Below are 14,325 nucleotides of genomic sequence, written 5' to 3' on the forward strand. Positions count from 1 at the left end.
CAGATTCAATAATCAGTCGGTTGCACCCAATATTTGCAGCTAGCATAAATCCATTTCGAATTGCAATGATCTCTGCTGAATCCACAATGCTTATAGGAGGCAAATACCAAGTTGCTGCTGCTATAAACTCTCCATAGAACACATTAATGTACGCAGAAGGGGCGCCTCCTAGCGCTAGCCACATCGTCACCTAGCGATTGGGCGTGAGAAAAAAAATCGGGCCAACGCTTGGCAGCGAGGGGGTTGGACGAGACTGTCGCTATGTGCGAGATTGCCATCTCCTCCATCCCCTAGGTCCCTCCCTGCTGCCACTGCCTGCCCCCCGCGCCAGCGCATATCCCACCCTCCCCACAGCCGGCACCACAGCGTCCTATTCCCCGCCCGCGTCCAAACCCTAGCCTGTACCCCTGCCTCTGGGGGATTCCAATTCTTGGCCATTGGGAGGAGGTAGCCAACGGATGGGAAGGTCGGGCGGAGGAGAAGGATGAGGGGATGTGGCTGCGAGCATGCCACCGGCCGTGCCGATTGGGTGGGAAGCGAAGCCGACAGCGGTGGCGGTTTCGATCTGTCATCTGCTACCAGCGCCGCCACAGGGACGGATGACGGCATATAAGGTGAGCATGATCCCTCGCATCTTCCCATTCCTTCTCCGCCTTGTATCAATGCACGCAGATGGCTGCAGGGGTGGCGGGGGGGGGGGGGGGGGGGGCGGGCTCATGATGGGCTACGGGACTGCATGGCGTCCGGTCATGGGTTCCGGCGGCGCCAAGCCATACATCTGAGCCACCGTCTCCACTTTGTTTCCTCCATGGTTTGATCTGTAGCTTTACCCTACTACCTCCCTCCATCTCTCATGTAAGCTAGAGCTCGAGGCGGTGAAATCCCTCTCAAGTGGCAGAGGTTGACAACCTTGACATCTTTAGAGATTCTATGTGTGCAGTTTTAGTTGTGCACACCAATCGTTTGATGAATTACTAAAAGAAATTGTACATCTTTTTGTTGTATGTTTGAAGCAGGTAAAATGTAATTTAGCAGTGTTTCGAAAATCATTCATGAAAGCTTTTGAAAATGTGGTGAAGCAGTCCACTTGACAAAATGTGGTGACTGAGGTGATTTTGATTGCACTGGATGTTAATTTTGCTTAGGTTGTGTTGCTGCTCCTCTTTGTGTCTGTTTAGTCTTCCTCATTGCTTTGTTAGTGCTCAGCTTTATAGTAAGTACATTGTGGTATGGTGAGTCCCTCTCAATACTGGATGCCTTACTTAGCTTATTTAGACTATTGATTTCTTTCTGAATAATAGGTCTTTGTTCCAGTTCATAAAGGAAACCATGTAACAGTAGCAACTAATATGCTTTTCAGTTTTATTATAAATAAATTGCAAAATAAATGTCATAACATAAGTATTGAGTCTATGATTCTATATATGTATCAAACCTTGATGAACTGGTTTGGTTTGATACTATTTTAAATTTAGTTTCAGATACTGCTGAATTTCTAATTTTCTGTTACAAATGATTATGATATATGTTGCAACAACTATATGTTCAGACTTCAAATATGTTAGCAAGACACTTTAGAGCCTAGCTACATTTAGTCAGTATTTATTTCACTTTAGTGCACCATGAGGTGGTTAGCAGGGGGCCTAAGGTCGATGGCGCTGGGGAGTTATATCTTGTTTTTTGTAATGCAGTTATTTGCATCTATGTTATAAAATTACAGTTCTTTACTGTAGAGAAATCTGACAATGTTGTAGTTTCGTTGGTTCAGTCTGCAGATTTTTTCTATCTGATAACCAAGAGGGGATCGAGGCATGTAATGAGGTCAGCATGCTTTGTTCTACAATTTGTCGCTAAGTAGTAGAACTCTAAATTCTATATAACCCTCCGTGCTCACAAATACATCATTCTATGTTTCCAACACGAATTCCTCACTATTTTCGTTTTATACCCTCCCGTTTAACAACTTGTTTTATACACATATTTAGATAACTAATAAATGCTACCATGGTAGTTTTGAATAATTTAGTCACTGTGATTGCTAGACCAAAATTTATTTATGAACAGGAGTATTTGGCACATCTTGACCCTGCAATATTGTCATATTATACTCACATTTTCCCATTAACGTATTAGGATTTGATACTAAGATTACTCTGCCACCTTAAACTCATGCTATGTTCTTTTGCTTGGATTATTCTGAATGCTTCTCTTGAAAGTTCCATAAAGGCCATGATAATTCAATTTAGCATACTACTTCAGATGTAAAATTTGATTGGCTGACCAACAGCACCACAAGATGAATTTTAACATCGAATTTTGTGTAAGCAAGTATCCATATTATCTTTCTGTCTGAAATGTTTCTAGGTGGTTGCTTTAGCAATGGAAGACATGATAGAATGGATGCACGGAGGAGGTCAGGTAAGCTGGCTTTATGGATGTTGTTTAGTCTTCTAACAATGTAATGTTTCTTCTGACCAGTTCCTATTGTGTGTAGCTTGGTATATTTGATGCAACAAACAGCACAAGGAAAAGAAGATATATGCTAATGAAGATGGCTGAAGGGAACTGCAAGGTATTTCGTAACATTTGGATTTATAGTAGACTTGGTTCTTTGACCTTTCTTCCGTGATTATCTTGAGCTAAAATTGTTTCATGTTGATGAAAGTTATAACATACCCCCTCTGTTCCACAATGTAGCGCATATAGATTTTTTAAGAAGTCAAACTTTACAAACTTTGACCAACTTTGTAGAGAAAAACATATGCATCTTGGATACCAAATACATATCATTAGCTACATCACAAGACATATTTTCATATTGTATATATTTTATATTGTACATATAAATAGTTTTCCATATAAATTTGGTCAAAGTTGGTAAAGTTTGACTTCCTAGGAAATCTATATGCACTACATTATGGAACAGAGGGAGTATAATATTGTCACACCACTGACAGTTTGTGGGTCAGTCTACTTAATGTGCTTTTGTGCATTGGGTACATTTCTGTCATTTGTCATCTTGGACAATGCTTGCTAACTAGATGCACTTCCTGCAGATAATATTTCTGGAGACAATATGTAATGATCAAAACATAATCGAAAGGAATGTATGCCTGAAAATTTAGCAAAGTCTTGATTATGCTGACCAGTTAGAAACTGACAATCCCTCAAAACTCACCCTGTACTTACAAATATAATATGCATAACCTTATTTCTGTGTACAAAAATTTAGGCCGGATGTGGAGGTTCTACGAGAACTACGCGCCGAGGAAGATGGCCATGTACGTGGAGAAGGTGGTGGAGAGCCTTGCCGACGTGGTAGAGACGGTGGACACGATGGCCGGGATGTTCTCGCTGGTGGCCGTGGGGCGGGGAGGGCAGCAGCCCAAGGAGTTGTTGGTCGGGCTGGACGAGTGGGCGGAGGCCAGGCGGGAGTTGGGCATCATGGCGGAGATCCTGGCGTCCAATACGTCCATGGAGATGGGCTCCGTGCTCATCAAGCAGCAGCATAGGGTGCTTGTGCAGGTGCCCCAGTTACCTCTGCAGAGCCGGCACACGTATTTTTTTTGGAAAAGGGGCGCAACCCCGGCCTCTGCATCAGAAAGATGCATATGGCCACATTTATTAAAAGCAAATAGGTTCAACAAAGGTCATGTAATCCATTACAAACTAGTCACCAAACGGCTCACAAAGATCGGAAAATAAAAGCCACAGCTGGCATGCAAAATAAAGATAGGAAAACTAATTGCCTATCCTATTACATGACCGCCATCCAAACCGGCTGAATATAGCCCGAGTTACCATCTCCCATCGGGTAGATCCAGTAACCAAATGCTCTCTGGCCTCCGTCTGAGTGAGTAGCGACCACATACGGATCAACGTAGTAGCTCGGAAGATAACGTGCAAAAAATGAGTATTTGTTGTTTTGTTAAAAACCAAATCATTCTTGCAGTTCCAGACTGCCCAAAGTAAAGCACATACTCCTACACGAATGTGTCTTGCTGTTTGGGTTTCTATCCCATCCAGGCACGTCCTAAATAATGGGTTGATATTATTCAGAGGAGTAATATTAAAAGCAATGTGAACAGTCCGCCAAAGAACCTTCGCCATGGGACAATCAAGAAAGAGGTGTTTGATGGTTTCGTCATGATCAGAAAAACTACATCTCATAGAACCGGTCCAATTGCGCTTTGTCAAATTATTCTTGGTTAAAATGACTTGTTTATGTACGAACCACATAAACACTTTAACCCTCAAAGGTACTTTGATATGCCAAACATGTTTGGAACTAGGAATAGAGCTAGAATTGATGACATCTAAGTACATAGATTTAACCGTGAATTCTCCATTCCTGGTTAATTTCCATCTTAATGAATCTGTCCGTTGAGCAAGCTGCACATCCATTAGTCTTCTCACCAATTGGAGCCAGGCTTTCCAACACACTCTGGCAAGTGTTCTTCTAAATTGGATATTGAGGGGAGTGGACCAAAGCACGGCGCACGTATATATGTACGTATGTAAGAAAGTAACATAGTGGTCGCTATAGTATATAATTCATCACAGAGAACATGTAGCTTGTGTATACTTAGACGAGTCGATTAGGATGATGCAGGTAAGATCCACACTTATCTTTTGTTCTTCCACCGTAGTGTTGATTCTACTGTCCTAACCCATAGCTCTGGGTCCATAATCCTTGCAGGAGCATTGATCTCTTGGTGCGGCGGCGCGAGGCCGCGGGAGGCCAGCCGAGTTTACTGACACGAACTCCCTGTCCTTGGACGAGGAGGTCGACAAGGACGCCATGGTGGAACTTGGCGAGGAAGAATAAGAAGAACCGGCACAAGGAGATGAGGAAGAAGTGGCAGAAGGAGGGCGTCGTCGCCAACAAGGAGGAGATAAATGTTGCAGGCCTACACTTTTCTCATCATTATGCAGTATCATGTATTTATTTTAGGAAAGGAGGCTTTAGTTGCTATGTCATGTAGAATCACTTTGAATTGGAAGCTACGTGGTTCAACTGCATCAAGTGTGAGCTCACTGGAATTTTTTTCGACATGTGGATCTAGAGTAGCATGTCTGTTGCTTTTGCTCTTTTCTAATGCTTCTATATTGCTATGATCATTTGGTTAACTATGCTTTACCAGGAGTCGGTGGTCGATACTAGCCAATTTCCTTTTTTGGACAGTATAAATGGCAGTATAACTCCGTCTATGTCTTCTAGGCATAGCTGATCCCAAGCCCGGGTAAAGGAGGACGGTTGTGATAGGATTGGCGAGCCAACGTAAAAACTAGCCAGTCAAATAGGTATGAAACCCATTTGAGCGAGAGTAGTACTAGGATGGATGACCTCCTGGGAAGTCCTTGTGAAAGGGTTTCATATCTAAGGGTTGTGATAGGCTTGACGAGCCAACGTAAAAACTAGCCAGTCCTTTGGGTATGAAACCCATTTGGGCCAGAGTAGTACTAGGATGGGTGACCTCCTGGGAAGTCCTCGTGAAAGGGTTTCATATCTAGCCTACCCCAACTTTTTTGGGATAAAAGGCTTCGTAAGTAAGTAAATAGTATAAATGGCAGTATGTTGTTTCCTATCAGAACGTACATACCTTTTGATTTTGTGAAAATCAAAGTGATGCAATGTTTTTGTTTTCATCTGTTAAAAGTTAGTGAAACATGTGTGTGCACACTGAAACATTCATGAACTGAATAGCAGATTGAAAATCTTGGCATGTTTAGTACGACTGATTTTATCTTAGTGCATCGACATCTGTGTTTGATCTTCTTGCAGCTGCAGATGATGAATGTATTTGTCCCTTTTAGCTTCAGGTTGCCGGCACCTAGGAGAGACGGGACAGCAAAATCGGTGCTCATCCAGGATGGCGTTGATGTCCCTTAACCGAAACACAGTTCTAAGGAAGATTCTTGCAAGTGCCAGGTAAATTTCCTTTTACATGGATAACTTTGGTGAGTTGATATTTATCTTGCTTCTGCTCATCATGACCAACATATACCAAGACACTTCTCCGTACACGATAGACAAACGCACAGAGTGAGCTTTTCTCGGCGGTTCTGGTGACTGGCGCACAAGGTCTCCATTCCAGTGTGTTACCGATGAGCAAGGTAAATCCCATATGCTTGTTCACTTTGACTCTATATTTATGCTATGGTCACTTGGGGTTTATGCATATGAGCTTCTCAGTTTTGTCTATGATAGACAGAGTATAATTTTGATCGATCTTTCCTATGTAAACCACCGTACATCAATTCTGTTGCATTCTTTGATAGATCTATGTATTTGGACTAGCTTCCTGGTTTCCCTTTTCTCAATAATCTCAACCTCCATGACAGATGTGGAGACCGATCATGAGCCTCTCCTTTCACATTGGATTGTGTTTCAACTAAAAAGCTTAGGTATTCTTATTCCATCATTTTAGGATCCAAACCTGGGATGTGATTAAGTACCTGGCATTTTATTTTATTTTATTGTATGATACGGCTTTCTAATACTAATAATCCTTTTTTGTTGAGTAAATGTTTACATGTTACATATTCAAGGTTTCATGTGCTTGTGCTCTTCGATTCCATAGGTTTGATCCAGGCCCGTTGGTTGCAACTATTTTCATTTAAAAAGGCTTATGTGTGCGTAAGTTTGTTACTGATTCTGAGAGATGTAGCTAAATATAGAAATGACATGTGTCTTTGCATTAGGCAAATGGAGTTGTTCAATTCATACCTTTTATTCTTCTCAGTATTGCTTTTCTATCATCAGAATAAACATGTTTGAGATATTAAACAAGGGAACATACATGCCCTTTTGTGATGTTAACAATTTTACACCAGGTATGGTGACATTGCTAACCATGCTTTGGTAGTTGTGAAAAGTAAGAAGCTGGAATGCAAATCAAGCATCTGACTCTGACACGCATAACACATCTGTTTCAGCAGATAGGGCTGAGGAATCGGGTGGTGTATTCACATTGAAAGTTATCGGTAGATGGTTAGATTTTTTACATGCTCCATGTGCTAACACTTAGTTGTTAGAGCTGCGATTGGTGTTACTGAACAATTTTGTTTAACAAAATTGCCATGTCATTGCAGGGTTTACCTCTGTGCTTCACTTTTCACGCTTTAAAAGCCTTTTCCGAGCAAGACAGGCTTAGATCTAGCTCCTGGAAGGAAAGAATGTGCCAGAGTAGATTGCAGAACACTTGCAGTTTTTTAGATGCATTGGTAAAAAGCCAATGAAAGACATTTAACTTCAATTTTACCTTTGATAATTTTCAGGATTGGTGTGTGCTGCAATAGTTTGTAATAACATCATTTCTATGAGGAACCCATCCATCCCTTTTTCTCACATGTGGGCCTTGTTCCTAACCTCACGGTTCTAATCTCTTTAGTGATTTGATAGCCAAAGGATTGATGCTCCTGATGTACTTTATGAATGTCCTACTTTTGTTGCTGCATCTCTCTCTTGCAACAAGCATCAACATGTTCGTGTCAGTGCATTGGCAGTGCCAAAAAGGCTACCGGAAAGGGCATTGCATGTACTGGCAGCTACTGAAAAGGGCGTTGCCGACCGCATTACCCACCCCAACCAAACCGCCTTCATTAAGGGGCGATATATTCTGGATGGGTTGTTAGTTCTCCATGAAGTCCTCCATGAGGTCTGGTCTAAGCACCTCAAGGCGGTCTTCCTTAAGATCGACTTCCATAAGGCCAACGATACGGTTAGCTGACCCTTTCTTCGGGAAGTTCTGCTCCGGAAGGGCTTCGACGACCGGTGGATCACTCGAGTGATGCAGATGGTGTCCTGCGGTCGCACTGCCGTGAACATCAATGGGGAGATCGGCCCTTAATTCCTCACACTATGTGGGGTCAAACAGGGCGACCCCTTCTCCCCATTCCTGTTCAACATGGTGGTCGACGCGCTGGCCGCCATCCTAGACAAGGCGAAGGCGGCGGGTCATATTCGTGGGATCACCCCCCACCTGGATGGAGGTACCAAGATCTCCCTTCTCCAGTTTGTCGACGACACCATCATCATGGTCGAAGGCTCGGAGTCGGACATCTCCAACATCAAGTTCCTCCTCCTCTGTTTCCAACAAATGTCAGGCCTCAAGATCAACTTCGACAAGAGCGACGTGATGGTGATGGGCCACTCTCCGGAGGATTGCGTGAGCATTGCCAACCGTCTGAACTGTCGCTTAGGCTCTTTCCCCACGACCTACTTGGGGACGCCTATTAGTGACTCTAGGCTTACTGTCGCGGACTTGCGCCCGACCGTGGCCAAGTTCCAAACTCGCATTGAGCCTTGGCAGGGTAGGTGGCTTTCGAAGACGGCCCGGACGATCCTCATTAACTCATCCCTCGTCAGCCTCCTCTTGTTCCTCATGAGCTTCTACAGCCTCCACGAGACTTTACACCACGAGATCGCCAAAGTCCAGTCTCGTTTCTACTGGGCAGGCGATAATAATAAGCAGAAATACCACATGGTTAGCTGGCCGGACATCTGCAAGCCTCGGGAGCAAGGAGGGCTCGACATCATGTGTTCTAAACGCATGAACATTGCACTCTATCCCGCTGGCTCTGGCGCATCTCGCAGGGACAGGGAGGCCTCTGGCTTGACATCATCCGGAACAAGTACTTGCGTGGGCAGCCTCTTGCCTTCTGTCAGCGGTCTGGCGGCTCCCAGTTCTGGCAGTCGATTGTCCAGCTTCTCCCGGTCCTCCGCATTGGGACGTCCATCTCGGTTGGATCTGGAGCGGTGACTCTGTTCTGGTTTGACCGTTGGGCTGGCGACTCCCCCTTCGCGATTCGCTTCCTATACCCCTTCTCTATTGCCGTAGACCCTTCCGTATATGTTGCGAGAGCCCTTATTGACTTAGGGCGCCTCGCTTTTCGGAGGCCGTTCGGCCCCCAGGAGTCCGCCGCCTGGCGTGAGTTACTTTGCGTTGCGCTCCACGAGCCTGCTGTGGATGCGGGTCCGGACCTGATTAGATGGCGGCTAGAGCCATCAGGCCAATTCTCCACCAAGTCCCTCTACCAGGCCATTGCCCCCTCCACCGCCCCACCTCCCCTCACGACGGTTTGGTCCGTCTGCCTGCCCGTGAAGATCCGGATCTTCATGTGGCAATGGATCCGTGGACGGATCCCGTCTGGGGTGGAGGTCCGCAAGAGGAATGGACCCAGAACGGGCATCTGCCCGCTTTGCGGTGTCCCCGAAGACTTGAATCACATCTTCTTCTTCTGTGTGTCCGCTTAGTTTGTTTGGAGTTGCTTTAGAGAAGTGGTTGGTGGCAACTGGTGCCACACCAACTTCCCCGACATATTCGCCGAACTCCAGACCTCCCCTCTGTCTTCTCGCCACATTAGGTGGCTTGAGATCAAGGCCCTCGCGTGGACCCTCTGGACGATCCGCAATAGACTCGTGATTCAGCGCATCCCTCTCCGCCGATCTACTGACGCTCTCTTCAAACTGTCTGGCTACTTGCAGCTCTGGCGGCCGCTTAGCCGCCCTCAGGACCGGGACGTCATCTCTACCTTCACCGCCGACCTCCGCTCGATGGTCGTCCGCCTGTCGCCTCCGCTTCCTCCGCCACCGCCGGATCCTGATTAGACTTTGGACGTGTCTCTGGACCGTCCTGTTTCTTTTTTTTTTGTCTTGTTGAGCTGTGCCCTCAGCAGAACCTATGTACTTCTTCCTGTGAGACTTGGGTGCGTGTGTGTGCTGAACTAGTCCTTATATGTGTTGCTCTTGGCGGTTTGCTTTATTTATAAAGCGAGACGAAAGCCTTTTTCGATAAAAGGGCGTTGCCCTACCAGGCACCGTACGGATGCCTCTCAGATGGCACACCAACGGCGCCCCCCAGCCACTAGTGATCATCACACGCTACCACTCCCGTGGCTCTCGACGGTGTTTTAGCATGGAGTGACGCATCTAGATTGATTTTAACAACACCTGCCATCGGCTTCTTCCACATTATTCACGGGGAAAGTTAAAAGTTACCTGAGTAGTCACAAAAAGAATTATTCTATAGATAACAAAAAAGGCAAACAAGAAAATAATCTTCTTACCCTGGAAGTCATGAGCATGAAAATATAATCAGTGTATATATTGTTTCAGCAAGAAATAATTCTAGGGCTTGCAGTAAGCAAAACCAATTACATGAAAAATGTCAACTTTACAACTATTTCCCTCTAAAGAAAAAGTACTTCACCACACGATTAGCATGCATATAATGCGGAAAAATCTTTGTATTTCAACTGCTCCAAGCATAACACCATGCTACCTTCCCACCCAAAACTAGACAACCAATATCTCATCATGAAAACATGTCAACACCAACTTAAATTGCATGGTATGCTCCCAATTGCAGCCATTTCAAGTCAAACATTACGCAGACGTAACTGATTCACTTCAGATGTGGACTACCATGAACTCGACTACTACTTATGCACCAACAACATGTGCGTCAGATGCATGATTCTTGCAGTACATGCCCAAGCTTGTGCGTGCAATTGGCTCTCCAGATAACGATGCTGTCGACGACCTGAGAATTTTTACCTCAACAAAGTCACCAAACACTGGCTTACGAGCTCCGTCACCTTCAGATGTATGTGGTACAGGGAGACTAGTAAACGAAACCCTGTGCCCCCGGTCAGTTTTCCCAAACAGCTCTGTTTCAGGAGCTCGCTTATTGGGTCCCTCGACTAGAACTACTTGTGTGGTACCAACCTGAGAATCGTAGATCTTTCTTGTGGTCTCACGGAAGGTGTTGATCAGTTCTGCAAGTCTCCTCTGCTTAACATCATTGGGGACATCATCCTCATAATTCCGATGAGCATGGGTCTTCTCTCTCATGCTATATGCAAACATGTAAGCCATATCATATCCAACATCCCTTACAAGGCTAAGAGTGTCGGCATGGTCATCTTCTGTCTCTCCACAAAAGCCTGTTGTACATCAGAAACGTACTAGTCAAATTAAGAGAAAACCCTTGTCTCAAAAAAGAGAGAGAGAGAGAACCCAACATAAGAAAGTAAACATCTGCAGATAGCATGATGAATGAACGGAAGACAAGAAAAAAGTCCTTTAACTAAAGTTACAGAACTTGAAACGCGAACGAGGTAGGATGAAATCTGTGAGAGTACTATATATATAGCTGTGTAGCCTTTTGTATTTACTCCATTCTATAAGGTGTTTCTGCATATTTCCTGCACCTGTACATGTATATATACTGGCCTATGGCCCCGTGGGAATACAAGTTGCATATTATTATTTCCTAACATGGTATTCACCAGCGATTTGTGCTTTAATTTCGTGCAACTTCCGAGAGATTAGCATAGAAGCATCTCCTGAAAGAGATTATATGCCACCATAAATGATGCAAGTGGCATGTTGCAGTGCAGATGCAACAAATGAGTTACAGACTTACAGCGCAAGGCAGTGTAGTTGCCACAACTAAAATAAAAAAGATATTTGCCTTGTTTAACTACAACCTCCGTTCAAGTGTCGTGGTTTTAGTTCAAATTTGAACTAAAACCACAGCACTTATTTTGGAACAGAGGGAGTACCATTTATAGCAGTAAGAAGTCAAGAACTCCCATTGTCATCAATACCAATAGCTTGCAGTACTGTGTGATTCTTTGCAGCATGTTCGTCTTCCCACTATGTACAATTAAGGAAACTGAGAATAAATAACGCTCATTTTTAACAGAGGATGCATTGTTAGAGTACTGAGGTACTCAGTGTGAGCTGTAACCAGATAGAAATAAATGGAGACTGTTTAAACTACTGAGGTACTCTATTTTAAGCTGTAACTAGAGGATACATAGACATGACTGACACATTTGTGGACATGGAAAACAATTTTCTCAAACAATGAGGCCTTAACATAAGATCAAAATATAGTGTGAAAAGTAAAGGATGCTAATTATTACATTGATGTTCAGGTGGTAATTAGTAATTACTGTACATTCCTAATTCGATTTCATCTGTCCTAGCCCCTAACCAAGTATTTCACATAGAAAGGAATCGAGGAGAAAGCAGCCTCTAACCACATTTCCCTCCCTCCAAATCAGCCACACAGGAAATATATATCCACATTTGAAGCACTTCACTTAGAAAGATTCTGATTGCCAAAAAGCAGAAAATAGGTGTGTCTTACCACTTATGAAATCACTGCTTAGCCCAACATCTGGAATGACATTACGGATTTTCTGCACAAGCTCCAAATATGCTTCTCGAGTATAACCCCGCTTCATTCGTTCCAGCACCTCTGTGCTGCCTGATTGTGCAGGCAAGTGAATAAGTTTGCAAATGTTGTACCTATCCCGCATCAAATATAGCAGCTCATCAGGAAAATCCTTTGGATGTGGAGAGGTAAACCTGAATCGCATCTCAGGGTATTCCAGAGACAACTGATCCAGGAGATCGGCAAAACGCAACCCCATATTCTTCACTTTGCACCTGCTGGAAAATCCTTCGCTGAGCTGCCAGTTTTTACCAGGCTCCAACTCCTCAACTTCAGAAGTATCATTATAACTGTTTACATTCTGACCAAGAAGCATTACTTCTTTTACGCCAGCATCCCATAGCTCACCAACTTCTCGGACAACAGAAGATACTGGGCGTGACCTCTCCCTGCCTCTAGTGAAGGGAACAATGCAAAACGAGCACATATTGTTACAACCCCTCATAATTGACACGAACGCCGTAACCGAATTGTCGGAAATCCTAACTGGGGTGATGTCAGCATAAGTCTCCTCCAGTGAGAGGAGTGTGTTGATACCCTTCTGCCCATAATCGACTTCCTGCAGCAACCTAGGCAAGTCCCTGTACGCATCCGGACCACATACAACATCAACCATCTTATCAGAGTCGAGTATTTTCTCCTTCAGTCGCTCTGCCATGCACCCGAGAACAGCAATCTTAGGAGGACGCAGAGACTTCGATCTACCTCCAGCAACATTAGCTTTCCATTGCCTTTTCAGGAACCAAAAGTAGTTGAGCCGCTGCCAAACTTTCTGCTCTGCATTGTCACGAATCGCACAGGTGTTGATAAATATTATCTCTGCACTCTCAGGGTCAGGAACAATGTCATTGTACCCTTCTTTTTTCATGATAGACAGCACAATCTCCATATCGTTTACATTCATCTGGCACCCGTACGTTTCATGGTAGATGCGCCCCTTCCTTACTGTCGCTGTACCAGACTCTGAACTAGACAAACCACAAGAACAAAGCACGGTTATATCTCAAAATGCAGGCACAAATCATTATGAGACATGAGTTCACTGGAATACCGGTAGGAAAAATAATAATATAACCAGTCACATGAAACTCAATAGCTAACAAAATGGGCAATTGTCCATGCATAAGCTTCTTAAACACTAAAAGCAAAATATTTTTCAGCACTGAGCCAGGCAAGAGCCAACATAAACTACGAGACTGCAGCCATACATTAGCGATTAGCTCGCACTGGACCATGAACAAATAAACAAGGAAATCTCTAGTTCCGTACAGAAACGAAAATACATTTTTAGCTGAAACAGAAAGCGTTCTAACAATAACCCAAGCAGTTTTCCTCCAAGTTTTACAGTTTACTGATGCTCTAACACAACGTCAGCCTCTCGCGCCACAAGTTGAGGGAATGAGAGGGTCACCGACTTACTCCGTCTGGGGCTCAGAGACGGCCGTGGCGGCCAGGCGGCGGACAGAGCTGCTGACGTGGCGAGGGGGCGGGGCCGGGAGCCGGCGCCGTGGGGAGGAGACGGAAAATGGAACAGGGATAGCGCCGTAGTAGCGTACGGAGGCTAGGAGGCCGAGGCCACGGCCGAGGCGGGCGGCGGTGAGGAGGGCGGGCGGCGCCGCCATCGCGGTTTGGATGGCGGGGGAGAGGTGAGGAGAGAGGAGTCGGGTAGGAGCGGCGGCGTGTCGGGGGCTAGTTGGATAACAGTTTGGAATCATCTTGTCCGTCTGATATAAGATCGGTGGTGAAAACCATCTAGTATAACTCTTTTTAGATATCATCAGTGTGGACTACATATAGACAAAATGAATGAATTTACGCTCTTAAATAAGTCTATATACATTTATATATAGTCTGTATTGAAATCTTTAGAAAGACTTATATTTTGAAACATGGAGTATTTCTTGTCTTTCTAATACTCATAAATCCACTTTTTATGGAATACCATGATGGATAACTTTATTAGTGAGCGAATAACTGATACATGCGCTGCCACGGGCTTTTGAAATATGTTGTTTAAATTATATAAACATAATACATGTGAAATTTCACATGTAGAAAATAGATAACACAGACA

General features: G+C 44.4%; 1 protein-coding gene across 1 annotated transcript; it reads right to left on the reverse strand.

The window, feature by feature from the left end:
- Positions 1–10,088: 10,088 nt before the first annotated feature.
- On the reverse strand, positions 10,089–13,963 carry LOC123092107 (CDK5RAP1-like protein). The gene is made up of 3 exons (XM_044513794.1): positions 13,671–13,963; positions 12,165–13,219; positions 10,089–10,950 (listed from the first exon to the last, which is right to left on the reverse strand). The coding sequence occupies exons 1-3, from the start codon at positions 13,871–13,873 to the stop codon at positions 10,448–10,450; spliced, it is 1,761 nt and encodes a 586-aa protein (XP_044369729.1). The 5' UTR covers positions 13,874–13,963; the 3' UTR covers positions 10,089–10,447.
- Positions 13,964–14,325: the final 362 nt, after the last annotated feature.

This window comes from Triticum aestivum, chromosome 4B (assembly GCF_018294505.1).
Source record: "Triticum aestivum cultivar Chinese Spring chromosome 4B, IWGSC CS RefSeq v2.1, whole genome shotgun sequence".
Lineage (NCBI taxonomy): Eukaryota > Viridiplantae > Streptophyta > Magnoliopsida > Poales > Poaceae > Triticum > Triticum aestivum.

Bases quoted from the DNA above. Each gene is read 5' to 3' on its own strand.
- LOC123092107 (XM_044513794.1), bottom strand. From the start codon at position 13,873: ATGGCGGCGCCGCCCGCCCTCCTCACCGCCGCCCGCCTCGGCCGTGGC. The intron at 13,220-13,670 runs GTAAGTCGGTGA...TGGTTTGTCTAG, and splicing joins GTCTCTGAGCCCCAGACGGA to TTCAGAGTCTGGTACAGCGA. The intron at 10,951-12,164 runs GTAAGACACACC...GATGTACAACAG, and splicing joins AAGCAGTGATTTCATAAGTG to GCTTTTGTGGAGAGACAGAA.